General features: G+C 36.0%; 1 protein-coding gene across 2 annotated transcripts in view; it reads right to left on the bottom strand.

Moving 5' to 3' along the window:
• Positions 1-20,534, bottom strand: part of KDM1A (lysine demethylase 1A) — a 63,206-nt gene that overhangs the window by 30,821 nt on the left and 11,851 nt on the right. The window contains exons 3-4 of one of the 2 annotated variants that reach the window (XM_052635732.1): positions 7,653-7,712; positions 2,308-2,441 (exon numbers count right to left, since the gene is read on the bottom strand). In XM_052635732.1, coding sequence (XP_052491692.1) covers positions 2,308-2,441; positions 7,653-7,712 — 194 coding nt within the window. The remainder of the gene's footprint in view (positions 1-2,307; positions 2,442-7,652; positions 7,713-20,534) is intronic. The other variant, XM_052635733.1, reaches the window with a different exon arrangement.

The following is a 20,534-nucleotide window of genomic DNA, read 5'->3' on the forward strand; positions in this document are numbered from 1 at the left end:
TCATATTTAAATCTTAGCTAAAAGTTAATAAATACTGCTCCATCAAATTTCAAAGGAGTTAATGTGTAAATAAATTCAGTTACAAAGAGATATGACCAAATTCATATGGACCCTCTGCTTTTCTCTGTGGCCACTGTCAAAAGGAAAATGGAATTCCTCAATCATGCCATGGGCCCAAGCCCATCAAACCTCAACATAAGCCTTCTTCCTCCTTCCATCTTATAATACAAAACTCACATCACAGGTTCTAGTTGAATAATTCTAAAATTGTGGTTTGAAAATCTGGATGCAAAGGATGCAATTTAACATGAGACAACTGACACAGTTCTTATAGGAAAGAATGACTTAAATTCTGTTTTATAGCCAGAGACCACAACTCTAAATCTGTGCTAGTCCTTCCCCAAATCTGGACTTCTGTCACAGGGAATGAATCAGAGGAAACAGATCGCTATAAATCTACCACTGAAATGCAAGTAAAAATTGAAAACTTCCCTCAGATGAAACAACAAAATGACAATTTTGTCTGAAATCTACTTAGAACAAATGTTAACAAGCTACGCACAGAAGCTGATTCAATTGTAAGACAAATCAGCCTTAAAAATGCACATTAAGACTGTTCCACTCACTCACTTTTTAAAAAAAATCACCCAATTTTTCTTCACAGAAAAGAACCTTTATTCACTACTACACAAACCTACCCATCACTCTAGCTAAATGGCATCTAACAATCCAAATTTAGCAGTAGTTTTACAATCTAATGGTCAAAATAAAGATGTTAGTGGTGAATAAAAAGACATCTCTGAGTATCTATTCAGCTATATCCAAAATAGCTGAAATTCAACATGAATTTCTTCTACTCTGTTTCACCAGAGTATAACAAATGGAGCTTCCCGGGTGGCTTGGCCAGCAGGTAAAGAATCTGCCTGCAATGCAGCAGACCCTGGTTCAATCCCTGAGTTGGGAAGATTCCCTGGAGAAGAGAATGGCTCTTAATTTGAGAATTCCAGTATTCTTGCCTTGAGAATTCCATGGACAGAGGAGCCTGGCAGGCTACGTCCATGGGGTCGCAAAGAGCTGGACACGACTGAAGTGACTAACACTTTCACTTTCAGAGTGTAACAAATATGTTCTGAACAGTATACAGTTAAAGAATTTCTGATGGGATTTCCCTGGTGGTCCAGTGGCTAAGACTGTGCTCCCAAAGCAGGGTACCTGGGTTTGATTCCTAGTCAGGGAACTAGATCCCACAGGCCAACTAAGACCCCAGAGCAGCCAAATTAAAAAAAAAGAAAAAAAAAGAACTTCAGATGAATAAAGAACATGAAAGAAAAATTCACAGAAGAAATGCAAATGACTAACAAATATGAAAAACCAATCAGTCTAAGTAATCAAAGAAATGGAAGATAAATGATCTTGGCCTACTACAGCAGCACAGATTATCATCAATCAGACCATAAAATCTGCCTGCAACGCAGGAGACCTGAGTTCAGATCCCTGTGTTGAAAAGATCCCCTGAAAAAGGCAATGGCTACCCACTCCAGTATTCTTGCCTGGAAAATCCCATGGACAGAGGAGCCTGGTGCGTTACGGTCCACAGGGTCGCAAAGCGTTAGACAGGACTGAACAACTAACACTTTCACTTTTACTCAATGAGGGCATTAACTGGGTCAGGCTCTCTGGGAAGTAATCTGACAACATGTATCAAATCTTAAAAAGTATTCATACTTTTTGAGAAGGTAGTTTTCCTTCTAGAACTCTATCTAGAATTCTATCGTAAGGAAATAATCAGAGATGAGAGTCAACAATGTATAAAGCTGTTCAGAGCTTCACTTTAATAAGTAAAATGGACATTTAACTGCCCAACAGTTAAAAGTATGACCCACTTGTCAAATAAATATTACACAGATATTAAAATCAATCATTTAGCCAGAGGAGGATGATGAACCAGATGAGCAGAACAGAATAAGGGTTTCTCTTATGCTGAGAAGGAAAGACAAAGTGATTATTTTTAAAGTATATTTTTAAAAAGTTTATAAAGATTCTTATCGTGTGTTTATAAGGTTATTGAAGAATGAAAAGAATCCAAAGAATGCACAGAAGGAGGATCTCAATTTTGTAAGAAAAATTATGTACATTTAAAAAAATACCTAGAGGAAAAAAACTAATTTTTAACAGTGGTTATCTCTGGATAACAGTATTATAGATAACTTAAAAATTCTTTCCTCTCTACTTTTCCCCCCATATTCTATATAAAATAATATGTACCTTTTAGAATTCAGGTGGAAAAAAACTAACAAGGAAACTTACTGTGCGATTTCTAATGAACAGAAAAACCTTCTGGGTCTGCTGTGGTCCACTGATGATATCTGGAAAACATGCTGCTTCTTGAGAAGTCATCCGGTCATGAGGAAGTCTACTCTGGAAAGCTGCACCCTCCACACCTAGCAAAAAAAAAAGCAAAGGGTTTCTGGGAAACGTGCAAGTGAATATAGAACTAGGGATAATGATTATGCCTCGAACCCCTTTTCTGCCTTAAGAACTTCTGTAGAGCTTTGCCTTGCTCACAGACTGATCTCACTCCTTTTTTTAAAAAAAAACTTTCAATTTGCTCAAAAGCTGAAACACCCTTAAAAATTAGTCATTCATTTGAGCTTAACATTCCTAAAATCAGTTTACTAATGAGAGAAACAATATATGTTAAAAAACGTAACATGGCATTTAGAATCTTTTCTTCATCCACAAAAAACTTTAAAATACTTGAGGACACTCCTTAACTAAAATTAGCACTATTAACCGTATACAATAAAATTTAAAACTAAAGAACAAGAGTAAAGGAGAAAAGACTAACAAGAAAGCAAAAGAGGCTATGGAATGAAAACCACAATCACATACTTTTTTTAGGACAACAACAGGGAACATGAAGAGGATCTAACGTTTAATAACGAACACACTGTCTCATCAACGGCACAGTCCACTAGTTCTCATAATTCAACGGCTGGCAAGCAGTGAGAGAAACTAAGCCGACTACAATGAAGAGACAAAAGAAAGCAAGAAATCCATCTTTTCTGGTATAAACATTAGAAATGCTTCACTACTAACTGCAAGTAAAATATGTTACTGCATATACTATATAGTACTACATATACATATACATAATTTATTTAACAAGTGTAAGTCTTAAATTGGGATTAAATTGAAATCTTTATAAGCTGGTGGTTAAGTACATCTTTATAAGATGTTCTAAGAAATACATTTACATATATTTTACTTTTATTTCTAAGATGATCTTCCCCTGGTAGTCCAGGGGTTAGGATTTTGGTGCGCTCTATCTAGGATGATCTTATAAATATATACTTAACCATCAGCTTCTGCACATATCAAGACACAATTTAAAGAGTTTAAAAATTCAATACCATTAAAGTAATTACGTAAGTAATAAAATAGGTACCAGATATCCATATTTAATCATTTAAAAGCACAAAAAAACAAGAAGTTGGAAGCACTGATGATGGAAGCAACACTAAAGAAAAGGCATTAGTGAGATCAGGAGAACAAAAAGAATGAGGCAGGTCAGGTGGGGCTCAGAAAATCACAGTTAGGCTACTGAGGCACTGTTTCCGTAAAGACGTCCAAACACGATTGAGGAAAAAACAATGATTAACAAGAGGATAAGCAAAAATGCCCAATGCTACTGTACATTAGGGAATGCTGTTCTTGGAGACAAGCATTAAAACCCATTCATCCACAGTAAGTAATGAGGGCATAAATAAAGTATTTACAACACTATATCAAATTAATAATCCTCACATTCAATGAATCACAACCTAAAATTAAAGACTCTCAGGGAAATTATTCTATATGGAAAAAAAAAGTAACAGCCATACTGTGGAGGGTAGAGCAGGAAATCAAGGAATGAAAAGAAGAAATGCTGACTATCCAAAGTATAGGTTATTTCAGTAAACTGAAAGTTTCCAATACTTTACAGCTTCAAAGTTCCCAGTCCTGTATTCCCAAATCATAATAAACAAAAAATAAAGCCAAGTCCAAAAACATGTCACATCTGTAAGAAATATTATCTACTCAATAACCCTGAGTATTTGAACCAAATATAGGTTATATCTTGGTATATTTCATGAATGTACACTATTAACAAGAAAACCAATGAACTCTATAAACTTTACTTCTTCCCCAAAACGGGGTAGCTTTCTTTCTTAGTTATATTATCTTCTATGTATTTGTTTAATAAGTGGTCCCTGACTATCAATGCCATTGCAAAATACTACTGTCATGACAGCCAGAAAAACCATGTATGTGTGTGTGGGGGGGGAACCCACTAAATCTTACATTAAAGGTTTCTCATTCCAAGTGTTATCAACAGAAATCACTTTAATATACTTGTCTAATTTGAGAAAACTGGAGAAAATGTAACAATTAAGAAATTTTATATCAGTTACGAGTTTTAAATTATCTTTTGATCAAATATCAAAAGTTTAACAAAAGGAATTAAAGAAGCCCAAAGCTGTAACATTAATGTACATGTGGAATAACAATATTCTCCATCTCTAACTTCTGCATAATAGCTAAAAAAACCCAATTATTCTTAAAATTAAACTTTTTAAAAATGAAAAATGGACCCTAAAAATTCTCAGTAATTATTGCCTTCCTTCTAGCTTTTAAGGATGAGACTACTATTTAAAAGAAGGAAACCATTATCAAAATCAAGATGAAAAGTACAAGACTTAAAAATCTAACTTTTCCCCAAAGAAACAAAAAATTTGGAAATTAAACTGCTCAGAAGCTAAATCAAAAGATTCTCTTTTAAAAATATTGCAAAATGAACAGACCACTATCTCCTTTAAAGGGAAGAATCTTACAGAATACAATTGTCTTTAACAATATCCTTATTAAAAGTATCAGTAGTACATACAATTCACAAGTAACTTACACTTGGCTCTGGAATAGTTTTATACTTTGGTGTCTGTATGTACTTAATAGAGCCTGGTATTCTGGAAATTCAGAATGTTTCAAAGACACTGTATTTTTTTAAAAGCCCCAAGGTTGCCTACATACCAATCTTGCCCTTTGTTTGTCTTTCTTACCACTTCAACACAGGATATTTCCAGCACTACCTTCCCAAAATGCAGTTACGCTAAAGCTTAACTGCCCTGTCTAAGGATCTGACTGCCTCATACTTTCTCTGAAAACAAAGTGAAAGTAGTTACATATTTAAGGGACCTTTCTCGATCTATTAATTAGACAGAAAAAGGGAGGGGGAAAGTGAGGCTCTAGGACCTCTCTATTCCAAGAAACCATTTCCCTCCAATTCTGTTAGAACACAGGCAGCATCTTGAATAAAGTAACAGGGATATGACAACACAAAAGAAAAGAAGACCTCCATGAGGGTTTCTTGGCTTCCCGCCTCCCTTCATTAAAGTAGATAAAATTTAACTATAACTAGATTTCTAGCTGCATAGTCCAGTCTATGGGGTTGCATAGAGTCGGACATGACTGAAGCGACTTAGCAGCTGCAGCAGCAGATTTCTAGTTAAAGGACAGAAACAAGAGCCTGATAAGATGTACATATAAACTTAAAATTAGTAACTATAGATGCACCATGTGTTAGTCACTCAGTCATGTTTGACTCTTCAACCCCATGGACCATAGCCTGCCAGGCTCCTGTGTCCATGGAATTCTCCAGGCAAGAATACTGGAGTGGATAGCCATGCCCTTCTCCAGGGGACTTTCCCGACACAGGGATCAAACCTGGGTCCCCTGCACTGCAGGTGGACTCTTTACCGTCTGAGCCACCAGGGAAGCCCTGATGCACTACATCCAGTCTAATAAAAGCTTTAAAATAAAAGAAGAAAAAGAGAGAAAAAGGAAGAAACAGGAGAGCATCTCTTATGCTTTAGATTTTTAATTTTTAGGTTAAATGCGCACTTTAAATGATTCTATGAGGGAGAGTATAAGAACAGTATATGCATAAGAAACAAGACCTCTGGGTTCTCACTCCTCCACTGCTGGTATATCCCTGGCCGAGTCATTTAACTTTGTGTTTTAGGACCCAACTGACAAAACAGGGGTGATACAAATACCACATGTTTGAAGGCAGAAAACTAGGTAAGATGACCTCAAGTTCCCCACTAACTTTTAAGGTTGAGGATGTAAATACCAACTTGATGTGATCTTTTAAGGTCAAGATATGATCCTGTTCCCAAGATACTCATGAGGGTCACATGGTTTTGTTAAGCGAAGAACACTGATTACTTATAAGCATACTTTTCTAACTCAGACTGATCATATCACAAATGCATGCTTCTGAACAAGCTGAACAAGATGAAGATCTAAAGAGACCTTGATGGGTTCAGAGTAGTCACCACCATTCCTGGAAACACCTAGGCTCAGGTTCTACTATTAAATTAGTAGCACCAGTTCTGTATGGAAGTCTGCTTTACTCTCAGCAGTACAACATACTGTTTTCTTAAGCGAAAGAGTAAATTTATTAATTATTCACATAAAAACAAAAAGCAACAAGAAAACTCTATTTCTTCAAGATTAAAAGTTCTAAAAGCTACCCCTGCTCCTTGGCAGTTCCATGGAAGATCCAATCATGCATCATTTGATGAAAAGCATTGTTGAAGATTTATCTGCCAGATAAATGAGAATTTTAACTCCTCTAAGACAACCATGTACTGATTATCAAACTTCAATCCTTTGGACAGCATTTAAAGAAGTCTACTTCTAACATTCTGGATCCCCTAGATACTACCACTGAAGTATCTCTGATCCAAGAGAGTAAAATACAAATATTCCCTGGACCTGCTGTACACAATTGTAATCAATAATTTGGAAGTAGATTTAAGAGTTGAAAAGTGACAAACTCCAAAAGTGATACCTATTCCAAGTCTATCAAAATGTATATGCAAAATAGTTTTGAGCACTGGCATATACAATAACATCCTTTAAGAGGTAAAGGATGAAATCCAGACAACTCTACTTTGGATTCCTGGAACAAACTTTAACTGTTCCAGATGGGCTCCTATAAATCATTTAACCCTTTATTTTTTCCTAGAAGTTAAAAATCTTATAGTTTGGTCTGAAAATAAAGAGCACTTTCAGCAGACTTTTTTTTTTAAATTAATTTTCATGTGAGAAACAAAACGTTTAAAGCTAAAAAATTAACTATGTAATAATGTTAGTTGAAAAAACTGTAACCAATACCACTTAACAATCATTTCTAAAGAGTCACTTGCCCACATAATTCCTTTGACTAATCTTAGAATGCCTTTCCATCCTATTTTTCAGCCTATGGCTTCCCCTCTCTGTGTATTATATTAAGTTATAGTTTTGTGTAAAGGTCCCATGATTCCTAAGCCTATGTTTTATACCATGTTTGTTGTTACTATAAAGTCTGCCGGGGAGAAAAGTACCCGCCATCTCCTGGAGGGCTGAGATCGGCCTGAGGACTTCAAAAGATTTTGCTTGCCTTTGTTCTGGCTACACTTTCTATCATACTACTCTATCCTGTGGCTTATAGTTCTTCCCTTGCGCTTCTGGCTAAAATGTGGGTACCACAGCCAAAGACACTCGCAAGCATCAATCCCTGACTTGGCGGCTCTTGCTAAGTGGCAAGCATCTAATGCCACCCTCACCTGATGCTTGGCCGTCTCCATACCCTCCAGAACTGTCGTCTTGAAGTCCTCCTGCTTGCCCTGTGGAAGGAAAGAGGAGAACTCAGGGACCTTACTCCATAAATTGAGATAATATCTGGACATATAGTTGGGATAATATCTGGCCTAACAGTTGGTGACTCATGACTTCACCACCAACTAGTAAACCCATATTCAGAGAGCTCTTTCTTCTGGAATCAAGGCCCAGGGAATCACATTATAGTCTTCCAAATTCTGGTCAGGAAATGTCAACTTTGCATGCTGATTCTTGTTGAAAGGTAGCAGAACAAAATACGTAGTATTTCTAATTGCTACATCTTTGCTGCCAGTCTCAACAGTCAAGACTGGATGGGGAAAAGGGATTCCAAATGTCTTACTACTTATTGCTAGACTGAGAGTGGGTGTGGTGTGGGCTCTAGGATCTGGAGTTGCAACAATTCAGCATTTGCTCAATGTCTCTTAAACTTTACCTTTCCACCTAAAAAGTATATATACACACATATATATATAAGAAAACAAGCAAAAGATGTAATTTTAATGAGAAACTCTCCCCTTGACTTCAAAGAAGGGTAATAACTACAAGACTCAGTTCCAAAAGAAGTTTCATTCGCTATACAAACTATGCAGTACCAGATCGGAACATGCCAGAGCTTCCTTAGAAAACTTTAAAACACAACATAAGACAGCTGTAGTTATATGCCAAGTACTGTAGAGAGACACAAAGGGAAAGGCTGAAACAGGGAAGATTGTGGGGGAGCGTCTACCTCAAGCTACACAATAAGCCTGCTAAGAAATTTTCTTTATTGATTAATGCACAGAAATAGCTTCAAGAAAAGTATCACAGCTTGAAAGTTCAATCTGAGAAAGTCAGATCATCTTCAAGACTCTTCCAAAGTCAATCACCAAGACAGATGTAATGGTCATCTTAAGCTTCCAGCCACCTGATACACTATGGGAAAACCACAGTGTGATCTTTGGAAGATATGAGACACCATCCCCTTTTAAAAGATCTAAAACTTGACAAGCTTCATTAAACAGTTTAAAAGAATCTCAGCTAGAAAGCAGACTGATTATTCCATCATTTGAGTTGAGAGCAGACTAACAGTACCCCCTTACTGTAAGAACGATCCTATGACTGTGATACTTAAAACAACACTTTCATCTTTAAGTGTATGAAGGTATTCAGACAAAAATGATTTTTTACATGTTATAATATGCTGCTAGATGGTATATGATCTGCTTTGAAAGGAGAATAGAATCTCATTCTAAAATTATTTCACATTGCTCTTGCATGAAGGGTCCTTTAGGTTCCAGAGGATTATGCTTCTCAGACAAGTTACAAGGTGTGTGATCTGTTGTTTACAGCCTTTGAAAAAGGGCTTATACGTATGAAGAGATAACTCCAATTATGAAATCCAATCTGTAAACCTATCTTGAAATTCCAAGCTCTACATTTAATATTTTATTTTTAAAGTTTAAGTAAAACAATGTTCATTCTTAATAAACACAAATTAATTAATTTAAAAAACTTTCAGAGTTGAAAAGTTTCTGGGTAAAAATTATTGTCATAATTTTGTTTGGTTCCAAAATAGAACCAAACTAGATCAGAAGATTAAACTATATTTTAGAAGACGGGAAAGGGGCTCCAACAATGAAATCATTTCCAAGAAGAACATTTAGGCATTAGAAATAATAATATAGTTCTTCTTTCGCAAATTATGTTCCTGGCTTAACAAAGAATGAAAATAACCATCTCTTGTCATGATGGCATCTCATCACTTCTTAAGTAAAATCAAAAAACACTTTCAAGCCTGCCGTTAAGTATTAATTATTTTAATCCTATTTCTATGATTTTCCTTCTTCTCCCACTACATGTCACACAACATGCTATGTACTTTATTGACTGATCTTTTCTATCAATGGTACTTCATAGAAATATGGAGTTCTTACCCCTGACTTACGTACTCAGAAGGTCAACAAGGTAAGGCAATCTTTTTCGTCTTCTGCTTTTGAAGAGGAACTAACAAAATTCTTATAAAGACACTGATTTTTCTTTTTTGAGACTGTTCTTTGATTTTTAAAAAAAAATTGTAGGAGAAACAAGGAAAATATTCAATACCCTGGAAAGATTTTTAAAAGGTATCTCTTATAGCAGCAGTCAAAAAAAAAAAAAAAAGTGAAACTCTGGGGTATTACTTAAGCAGAAACACAGGAGAAAACCAAGCAGAAGGTGATATAAACACCTTCTTTTTAAGAAATGATGAAAAACAAAAAGTGCTTTAAATTAGGTAAATGAACAATATATCTCTTGACAAACACTGATAACCTGTTTGAAAGTAAAGATAAGGTGGTTGCTTTCTCTCTAATCACAGTATACTCATGAGTATTGTGATGGTGAATAGTTCTCCAAGACAGTGGAAAACAGCACCATCTTTATTAGTGGTATTCTAGGCCAATTCTTCATCTTTTTTTTTTTGCACTTTACTAGCTCTCAGATTCATTTTGCCAGAATGCTATAATGTTTAAAGCACAGAATCATGCAATACAATTGGCATAAGAAATAGTTTTATAATTACATATTAATTTCCTTTATTTTTTAACAGAGTATTAATCATTTCATTAAGAAAATGTACATAAAAATGGGGCTTCCCTGGTGACTCAGATGGTAAAAAAAAAAAGAAAAAAAAAATCTGCCTGCAAAGTTAGGAGGACTCAGGTTCAATCCCTGGGTCAGGAAGCTCCCCTAGAGAAGAAAATGGCAACCCACTACAGTATTCTTGCCTGGAAAATTCCATGGACAGAGGAGCCTGGTGGTCTATAATCCATGGGGTCGCAAAGAGTTGGACATGAGTAAGTGACTAACACTTTCACTTTCACACAGAAAAATGTTTGCAGCTAACTTTCCATCCAGGTAGTGTCTCTGACTAGAACACGTAAAATGCTGTATTCATTTGTTCTTTGGGTCTTTTGGGCCTAGAACTTTTCTTCTTACAGTGGTACAAAGACATGGAACATCAGGCAAACATGGTTTTTGTTTTCCATGAGCTCAAATCCAAAACAGAAGAAAAATTATACAAAGCAACTTTTTAATATTAACTTAATTTGGCATTCCTGTGTGAGAATACTTCCTGTTGTTTTTACCCCACTCCCCTCCACCACACACACACACAATCCTCAAGTCTGAAGCACAGACCCTTAATACAGTTTATTTGTACATATTTTCTCCAAGTTGTAAATCATTTTGGTTTATTTTACATAGCAGTCTTTCAGTCATCCTCTAATAAATCTGCAAATACGTTAAGTTATTCTTGAAGAACAGTGAAGTATTTTAGTTATAGTCACACTACTGAATATTTTTTCATCTTAATTCAAACTCTCATCTTAATTCAAAACTCTTAATTCAAAATTCATCCTCTTCCAACATCTTCAGAGCAAGTCTGTTGCTTCCAAATATTTTCATTTAGCCAGGCACGGAAGTGAGAGTTACTGGTTTATTGTTCCCATTAACATAGTAAACAACATAGTCATATTTTGACTAATTTCTTGGAAACACATTGATAATTTTTATAAACATTTTGACGAACTTCTAAATCTTAGAGGAAGCAATCGTTTTTTAACAGAAAATCAATTAATCAAAATTTTACAAAATTTACAGAATAAAAATGACTGCCAAGGACTGACTTCAATCAAACTAGCAAAGGAAAAAAAAAATCTCAAAAAACCATCTTTGAATATACAAGTGTCTACTATATTAACACTCTAGTTGAATTTCTTAATAACCTCACAAATTTAATGTTTACTGAAAACCCAAACAAAAACTGCCATGCACCCAATCAAAGGTAGAACACTGTGTGTGTGTGTGTGTGTGTGTGTGTGTGTGCACATGCACACGTGTGCACACTCAGTTGCATCCAACTCTTTGTGACCCCATGAACTGTAGCCTCCCAGGCTGCTCTGACCATGGAATTTTCTAGGCAAGAATACTGGAGTTGGTTGCCATTTCCAACTCCAGGGGATACCCCTGAGCCAGGGATCTAACCTGAGCCTCTTCTGCCTCCTGCATTGGCAGGCAGATCCTTTACAACTACACTACCGGGGAAGACCTGAGTGCCTACTTTCAAAGGGTTTGTGATCTACTTGGGGAAAAATGAAAAAATACCCAGAAACTTTTCTTTATTTTTAAGAGAAAACAAGTACAGACTTGGGGGAATCGCTGAAGCTTTTCTGAACAAATCCAGAGAGATTTGGAGAGACTGGGAGTGGGAGGAGCAGTGAACACACTGGCATGGGCCAAAACATTTACAAAAGCAAGGAGAAAAGCACAGATATGGTATGTGCAAAGAACTGCACACAGCATGCTGCTAAATGAAGGAGATGATCTCAAAGAGCAGTGGGAAACACAGGATAGGCAAAAATGTACCCCCTTCAGGGCCAAAACTTAAACTTGGTCTTATTAGTAATACAGGAGAACAGTATGATTTTTACCAAGAAAACAGTAAAACAAGTGACATTTTAATTAAACTAATCCGGTCACTTTGTACCAGATAGATCAGAGGGGAAAGGTGATCTAGATGAAGGAGATTCAATAGAAAGACTACTGAAATAATCTGGATATGAAGCAAAATCCACTAAAATTAAAAACGAGACAGTAAAAATGGATGAGGCATATAACAAGTCAAAGAAGCTGTACACAGGAAGACACGACTTTTTCAAGAGACTTGATGAAAGAGATAAGGGAATTTCAAGATGACTGCAAGCTTCCAAAGTTCAGGAGAATGGACTTCAGTAATAAAATGTATAAACAGTAAATCTGAGAGACAGGTTAGTAAAATAAAATGGGCTCTGATAGTAAATAAAGCGTCTACCTACAATGCGGAAGACCCAGGTTCAATCCCTGGGTGGGGAAGATCTCCTGGAGAAGGAAATGGCAACCCACTCCAGTACTCTTGACTGGGAAATCCCATGGATGGAGGAGCCTGGTAGGCTACAGTCCATGGGGTCGCAAAGAGTCAGATACAACTGAGCGACTTCACTTCACTCTACAGGTGGTGGGAAATTAAAGACTGGAACTCACAAGTGAGAACAGGACTAAAAAGTTTTAAATTAGCATGGAGGTAAGAGAGTCTGAAGCAGCTATATGTTAATCTCATAAGGAAAGACACAGTTTCAAAGGGGAACTGGTCCATGTAAATGAAAAAAAAAAAAAGTTAAAAAAACATAAAATTGAGAAAAACTGAGTTATTGGTGACCATCACCAACCACTTCATGCTGCTTTTCTGTCCTTGCTTTAGTGAGAGGTGGCTTAAAAATGGTATATACTCTTTTCTGCCTTTTTTACTATGATTTTCAGCAGAAGAAGAAATGATCTATAGCAGCCGAAAGAAATGTAAGGGCTCAGAAAGGTAGATCTGAATTAGCCTGAAGAAGCCTCAGGGGTTCCTCTGAAGTACATCAGAGGCATTTAAAAACACCTAACACTGACCAATGGAGGAGGGCATGGCAACCCACTCCAGTATTCTTGCCTGGAGAATCCCATGGCCAGAGAAGCCTGGTGGGCTACAGTCCGTGGGGTTGGACATGACTGAGCGACTAACACACACAGACACACACACAAACACAAAACACTGATCAATACTCTCCAACAAAATTAACCAAAATGAAATCTCCAATTAGAGCAGCAATTCTAGGGTTACACTGTTATTTAAAACAATGAACTAAGAATAGATAACCTTAAAGTCTGAAAAGCAGGAAAACTGCTGCCTGAGGTAGGAGCCTGCCTGGAATTTTTTCACTGTACCGCTGGAAAAGGTGTAGCACAGATTTGCTCCAGAACTTAACATGGGACAGAACTGAGAAGCTCAGCAGCAGGGATCTTATATAAAAGAAAGTAAAAGCCCTACAAGCTAGGGACGAAAGCAAAGCTTTTAGAAACCAACTGGAAGAACAGACTTCTTCACACGTTATTTCCCTCCACATTGCATAGAGCATATTTTCCTTATTTTGTTACAAAATCTTGGTTTGTAGTTCACTTTTCAAAATGTTGCAAGGAAAATCTACAATTTGGATGCTATGCTATGTTGCTCAACCACCAAGCTTAATCTGAGTAGTTAAAAACAAAGCTTATTTTTTGTAGTTATTTACCTGCTTTTAAAAAGGCCAATATGGAACTTTATTCTGGACCTGCTATTAAAAGAACCATTATACCTTTTCACAACTGATAACCATGAATGTATTTCCCAATAGGAGAATCCCCTTTTCCTGCTCAGGTAGGTTTTTCAGAATTCTGGCTATCTGCACCTTCCTAGGTTATGATTAGAGGCTCCCTCCGTCTGAAGTATAATTTGAGTCTACGATACTATGAAAAACATACAAATTCTTAGAAATAAATTAATCATATGTACTCTTCTATCTTCAAATATCAGAAGATGCTAAAAAATAGCAAAAGTAAAAACACTTCTACTTTCAAATGTTTAAAACCTTTGTCATCAGCAAATATGGCAAAATTTAACATGTTATATCTCAATAGTTGACACATGGATTTACATTCTCAAGATTTGCCATTCTTCTGATGATTTAACATATGAAAGCTTAAAGAATGATCTATCTTGCAAAGAAAGATCTGTTCACATTACTGAAAATGGGCTTAAACACTTTCCAGTTTCCAAAAGTGACAGAATATATGTCAACCTTGTCCATAACCTCACCTGATTTTTTCCTGATTAAAATGCCAATCTAATGCAACTCGAGATTATCATACTAAGTGAAGCAAGTCAGAAAGACAAATACCATATGATATCACTTATATGTGTAATCTAAACTATAACACAAATGAACCTATCTATGAAACAGAATCACAGACACTGAGAACAGTGTGGTTTTTGGTGGCAACCTTAGTGGATGCCAAGGGAACAGGGTTTCAGGGCAGGATGGATTGAGAGATTGGGGTTAGCAGATCTAAGCTGTTATATACAGAATGGATAAACAATAAGGTCCTACCGTATAGCATACAGAACTATATTCAATATCCTGTGATACACCATAATGGAAAAGAATACTAAATAAAGAATATACATATAACTAAACATATATATATATATGTATATATAACTGAATCACTTTGCTGTGCAGCAGTAATTAACACATTGTAAATCACCTATACTTCAATATAAATACCTCCACCAATCCACTTTATTCCTGGTTCAACTCTGTGTTTAATAAATACAAGATGTTTGTACACAAAAGAGGAGTGCATATGTTCTCATTTGATCCTCATATCAGGACCCATTTTGCAGATGACAAAATCCTCACAAAGTATCCTGCTCTTCTATTATCCATGATCACACCAAATAAACCATGGCAGCAAAAAGAATACAAGGAGATTATAAAAATAAAGTTGTTCAACTAAACAGATCACTGTTTTGCATTAATAGAAAATAAAGCAAAATAATAAAATAAAATCAGTCATTAAGAAAAGCAGCACAGGGCTTCCCTGGTGGTCCAGTGGCTAAGACTCTGCACTCCCAGTGCAGAGTGCCCAGGTTTGAGCCCTGCTCAGGGAAATAGATCCCACGTGCTGCAACTGAGACCTAGAATAGCCAAATAAATAAACAAACATCTAAAAAAACAAAGAAGAAGAAGAAAAGCAGCACAATCTCTAAAAGACCAAACATAACTTGGTAGCATCTCATTCAAAGGTTCTTACAACCAAAAGCAGTAAACAGTTAAAAATCAAGGCTGTCAAATTGCTTCATAAAAGCCTAAGTTCATTCTTTTATGTTTAAAGTACAACTTCCAAAATCCAATTTTGGGAAAAACATCTGAAAACAATTTCTGAGATCTCATCAAACTCTGAATATACTTTTGCTGTATTGTTTATTACTGTCAATTAATGTATCTATAAACCTAAACTGGACTGTGAATTTTTTGTAGGACTTAGTTTTCAGCCTTGAACCCTCAGAATCTGGCACCATGCCTGGAATAAAACATTATAGTTTTACAATTAATGTATGTAAAATACAGAGAATGAGCAGCTGCACATTTGAGAGAATCTTATTTGTGTAGAAAATTTTTCTCCTCTATACTACCAGTCCCCTTCCTTGTTGGGTTTCTTTTTTTGTTTGTTTTTTTAATTCTTCCAGTAAGTAAAGAAGAATCTGAAGACTGACTTCCTTTCCACCCTTTCTGTCTCTACGTCTCTCCAAATTCTTATTCTATAATGTAACACTTAAGGGTATTTTGCCATTGACAATACAGCTATATCTCATATCAAGCTACAAATTATCAGAGTGGGGACCATGTATTGGATAGTAATATACATTTTGGTCCATTTTTAGTAATCTCTCAAAATATAAAAACTTTGTTGAATTGATCTAGATTACCTTTTCAGGCTGTGACATTTTCCCCCAGATCTCTAGTAAGTTATTCTGGAGCATAGTTCCAAATCAGAACATTGAAATGATGCTATACAAAAAAAAAAAAAAGGCAAGAAAATTAATCCTAGGTCTGTTTTCTAAATGTATGCATCACACTTCATATGATAAGAAAAATCACATGATTTCAGGCACTTAGTTGACACTACAGGCCAAAATGGCAACATAAATAACTCTTCAGGAATGAATTTCCTAGCAACTTCTATTAAATCTATAAAAGAGGGTCTGTTGCTGGGTATGGGGGCTGTGCACTTGTAGGCATGGAGAGAGAAAAGCCTGGGATAAGCCACTAGAGAGCACTTAGAGCATGGAAAACAAAAATATTCACCTGAACTCTGACCATAACTATCCATGCTGCTGAATCCGGCACTTTTACTGATTGCAATCAGTGTGACTGCCTCACAGGGAAGATGACCAGGGCATGTTGTAAACAAAGAAGTATGAAAATATAAGGACCACTTACAAATATTGGGACTGACCACTGATTTTTCCTTTTGAACTAAGGTCCATCTTCAGCTCTTCTCTGGTCAAATTTAATTGTATTAAGTTCTAAAGCATTATCCAAAAGATTCTTTTGGATTTTTGCTGAACCAAATAAAACAATTCACCAAATTTTTGGTCATCAATCTTTTGTCATATGGATATTTTCATTATATTATTACTTGTGATCAAATTTCACTCAGTTTTAAGCTAAGTTCTTCGACCCATAAAGATACATTTGGTATATTTTCTATAAATTTAGTGGGGTTTGGGGGGTATTTTTACTACTTAAGGTTACATCTCCTTTTGTGTGATTTTTAAAATATACTTTCAAGCTACAGCATGATTATTACAAGATCAAGGTCCTCAAATTATTAAAACTACACAAAATTGTTACACCAGTCTCTTGTGTCTCAATGTTTTGTAATTTGCTTAATAGCTTACATCTCTTTCAAACACATACATCACACACATCCAAAATTACCAGGTACAATAAAGAGAAATACTTTCCTTTCTGTTCTTACCAGAATCCTTAAACAAGGAGATAAAGTGATTCTTCCCAGTCATTTAATAAAACAGAGTACTATAGAGTAGTCACTGACCAGCAAACAATATCTAACAAAACTGATTTAAGAGTTAATCAATGGTTAATGAAAGCCTTCGAGTTTCATTACAGAGTATTAGCATAGCACTGAGTCTGGAAAATGGTACACAAAAGACACAGGCACATACATGCTGTACATACATATATTTTAAACATACTTCTGATGTTTCTATTGAGAAATTCATTACTGTGAAGAAATCTTAAGACAGGCAACTGAATAACATATTTAAATTTCATTTTATTTTAGAGTAAGTTTCCATAAAAGTCTTAAGCTATATACAACTAAGCTACTTCTAACCTCAAGAGTTAGAGTTCCTAAACAGTAATCTCAAACCCGAGTTCCTAAACAGTAATCCAACACAAAATTTAAATCCAGGAACTACTAGTGAGATTTTCCTGGAAAATTTCAATTGCTGAAAAGCAGTGAAGGGGAAAAAAATTATGTTTTTGTATGAAAATAAAAAACAAAGTGCTAGCAAATTAGTTAACATAGTAAAACCTCACTGAGGAATAATCTAAGGTACAGAGAGTAACAATTGACTCAAGAGGGGAAGAAATCTTTTCTCCAACAGAAAGCTACTTTAACAGAGGGGCAATTATTTTAAATCAGTATTATCTCCAACTGAGATTTCACTCTATTTTATCAGAGCTCTACTATTCTGTGACACCACTAATAACCAAACATGCAACACCAAAGGCAATCTGTTCAGGCTGAGTTGCCAAGACCCCCCAAAAAACAAACCATTTTTATCTTGATAGAAAAGGTACTAGAAAACCAAATAAAACCATCATTTGTTAAAATATATTCAGAAGTGTACAGCAAATGTAAAAATAGATAGGAAATGTTTAAGAAAATAAATTAGGTGAATTTTAAATATAAGCAGCAATATTTAGTATGAAAAATACATTTGCCCAAGTAACTACAAGGAACTACATGCCACATTAAGTTATAATGTTTATTAAGTTTAATTAAGTTATAATTAAAAACTGACAAATCTACAAACAATGTTTAACCCAGAACAGAAAGCTTTTTTCCCAACTAAGTTCAAACAAAAGAACCCCAAACTTTTATTTTTTTGGTCGGGGGGAAGGGGCACATCACGCATGCGTGCCGAATCTTAGTTCCCTGGCCAGGGATCGAACACAGGCCTGGCAGTGAAAGTGTGGGGTCCTAACCACTGGACTGCCAGGAAATTCCCAAAACCCAAACCTCTTGTTTCCACAGAAATTCAACTTTGATACTGACAGCATTTTTCTTCTGATCAAGAGCCAGTAAACTCAATAACCAAAAAGTCTAAAAATCATCTCTCCAATCCCAGTCTCTTTACTCCTTTACTTCCCCTTCAAATAGCAGATAGGTTGATTTTTCCAAAACATGTTTTTTGGTAAACACCCTTTACTCAAAAGACCTCAGTGCTACTACCTCTGACCACACCTTCCCAGAGTTCAAAAGACATTAAGTTCAAATTCCTTACCCTGGTAACCAAGGCTCCAACCTCCCTTTCTGGCCTCCTCTTAAAAACTCTCCTAGAGAATCTTCTCCAATCAAATCATTTGACCTACTGACTTCAGAATATCACATTGTGATTTGATAATTAACAAAATAGCTTATTCTAAAGATTAACACTATGGAAAGCAAAGCAAATTTTCTAAACATGTTTAAAAATTGGTAAGAATGAAATGTATTCAAACCTTGTATATTTTAAGAGACTAAGTTAACGCCTTGTTTTTCAGTCGCTAAGCTGTGTCCGACACTTGCAACCCCATGGACTATAGCCCACCGGGCTCTTCTGTCCATGGGATTTCCCAGGCAAGAATACTGGAGTGGGTTGCCATTTCCTCCTCCAAGTTAATGGCTAGTTATCACCTAAAATGACTGAAAAGATTTGGCATAGAACCAGACCTAGGGCTTCTCTGGGTAGCACCGTGGTTAAGAATCCACATGCTAATGCAGGAGACACAAGTTTGGTCCCTGCTCTGGGAAGATCCCACATGCTGCATGGCAACTAAGCAGGCACACCACTACTACTCAGCCAGCACTGCAGAGCCACAGAGCCCATGGGCCTCTACTACTCAAGTATGCCCTAGAGCCCGTGCTCTGCAACAGAGAAGCCACTTCAATGAGAAGCCCACGCATCACAATGAAGAGCAGTCCCCGCTTATCACAACCAGAAAAGATGGCACTCAGCAACAAAGACCCAGCACAACTAAAGATAAGTATTAAATCTTCATATATAGATACATATATATATATACACACATAAAGAACCAAACCCACATCATCTCTCAAGACTTTAAGATACCCATACGGCAAAGCCACCATTCATTCCTGAATGTAAACTAAGGTAACAGAACTAGTTCGGATAGGACAAGAGATTTGGAAAACCTGGACAGTTTCTACATACTTGAATTCCCCTGATAATATTTAATTATTCACCATGAGGACCCAAACTATTTCTAAATTCTGCAGGCCAGTAAGTTACCACTACTTTCCCAGGGAAAGTACTTCGCTAATTCACCCTACAGTGCTTTAAAAAAATTTAAGTTGTTTTAGAGGAAAGATAACTATTTTCATAAGCACAAATGGTTAGGAAGTTTTGGCTGTAATCAACAAACTTCTGAGCACTGAAGATACCCTAAACTTGAGAAGATTAACTTTCTCCAAATTATTAAACAGTTTAAAACTTATTAAAACTAAACCGCTGGATTAAAATGAACTAGAATGTAAAGGCATAACAACACTTCCACAGACCCTAAATCCCTTTGCTAAGATATTTACTTTTTGTAGAAACAGTACCTGACATTTATGGAAAAAGAAAGCAAAATAAAAAACCTCCTTTGAAAGAAAACACTAAGACTTGGTTTAAAATTTTCAGAGGACAAAGTGTGTATCAACTTAACCAGTAAATCAGCTTCTTCCTGGAGACACTGACAACCACACAAAAAAGAGAGGGAGGCAGTATTTGAGATATCAGATTATCTGATTATGCCCGAGTGTCGCATAAGCAAATCTACAGCAAAGGCAAGCAATTATCAAAGATATAGAAGAAAGGAGCAGAGTCAAAGGGAGAGTTGGGAGTAAGGATAGAAGAGGAGAGTGCTAAATGTAAAAGACTAGAAAGAAGAGGAAAAATAAAGCAACAAAAAGGGAGGCAGTGTTGCTGAGGTACATCTGCCACAGGGACATTACTCCCGAAGATAATATGCCACTCCTAGGAAGTAACTGATAAGTCATTTTAAGAAAGTTTTAGGAAAACCATTCTTAGAAAATTTGATTCTTAAGAAGAATTAAACCCAGAATCTTTTTCTAAATGCACTCAAGTTGTATACTTTCATTACACTTACTCACAA

Source organism: Budorcas taxicolor, chromosome 2 (assembly GCF_023091745.1).
Source record: "Budorcas taxicolor isolate Tak-1 chromosome 2, Takin1.1, whole genome shotgun sequence".
Classification (NCBI taxonomy): domain Eukaryota; kingdom Metazoa; phylum Chordata; class Mammalia; order Artiodactyla; family Bovidae; genus Budorcas; species Budorcas taxicolor.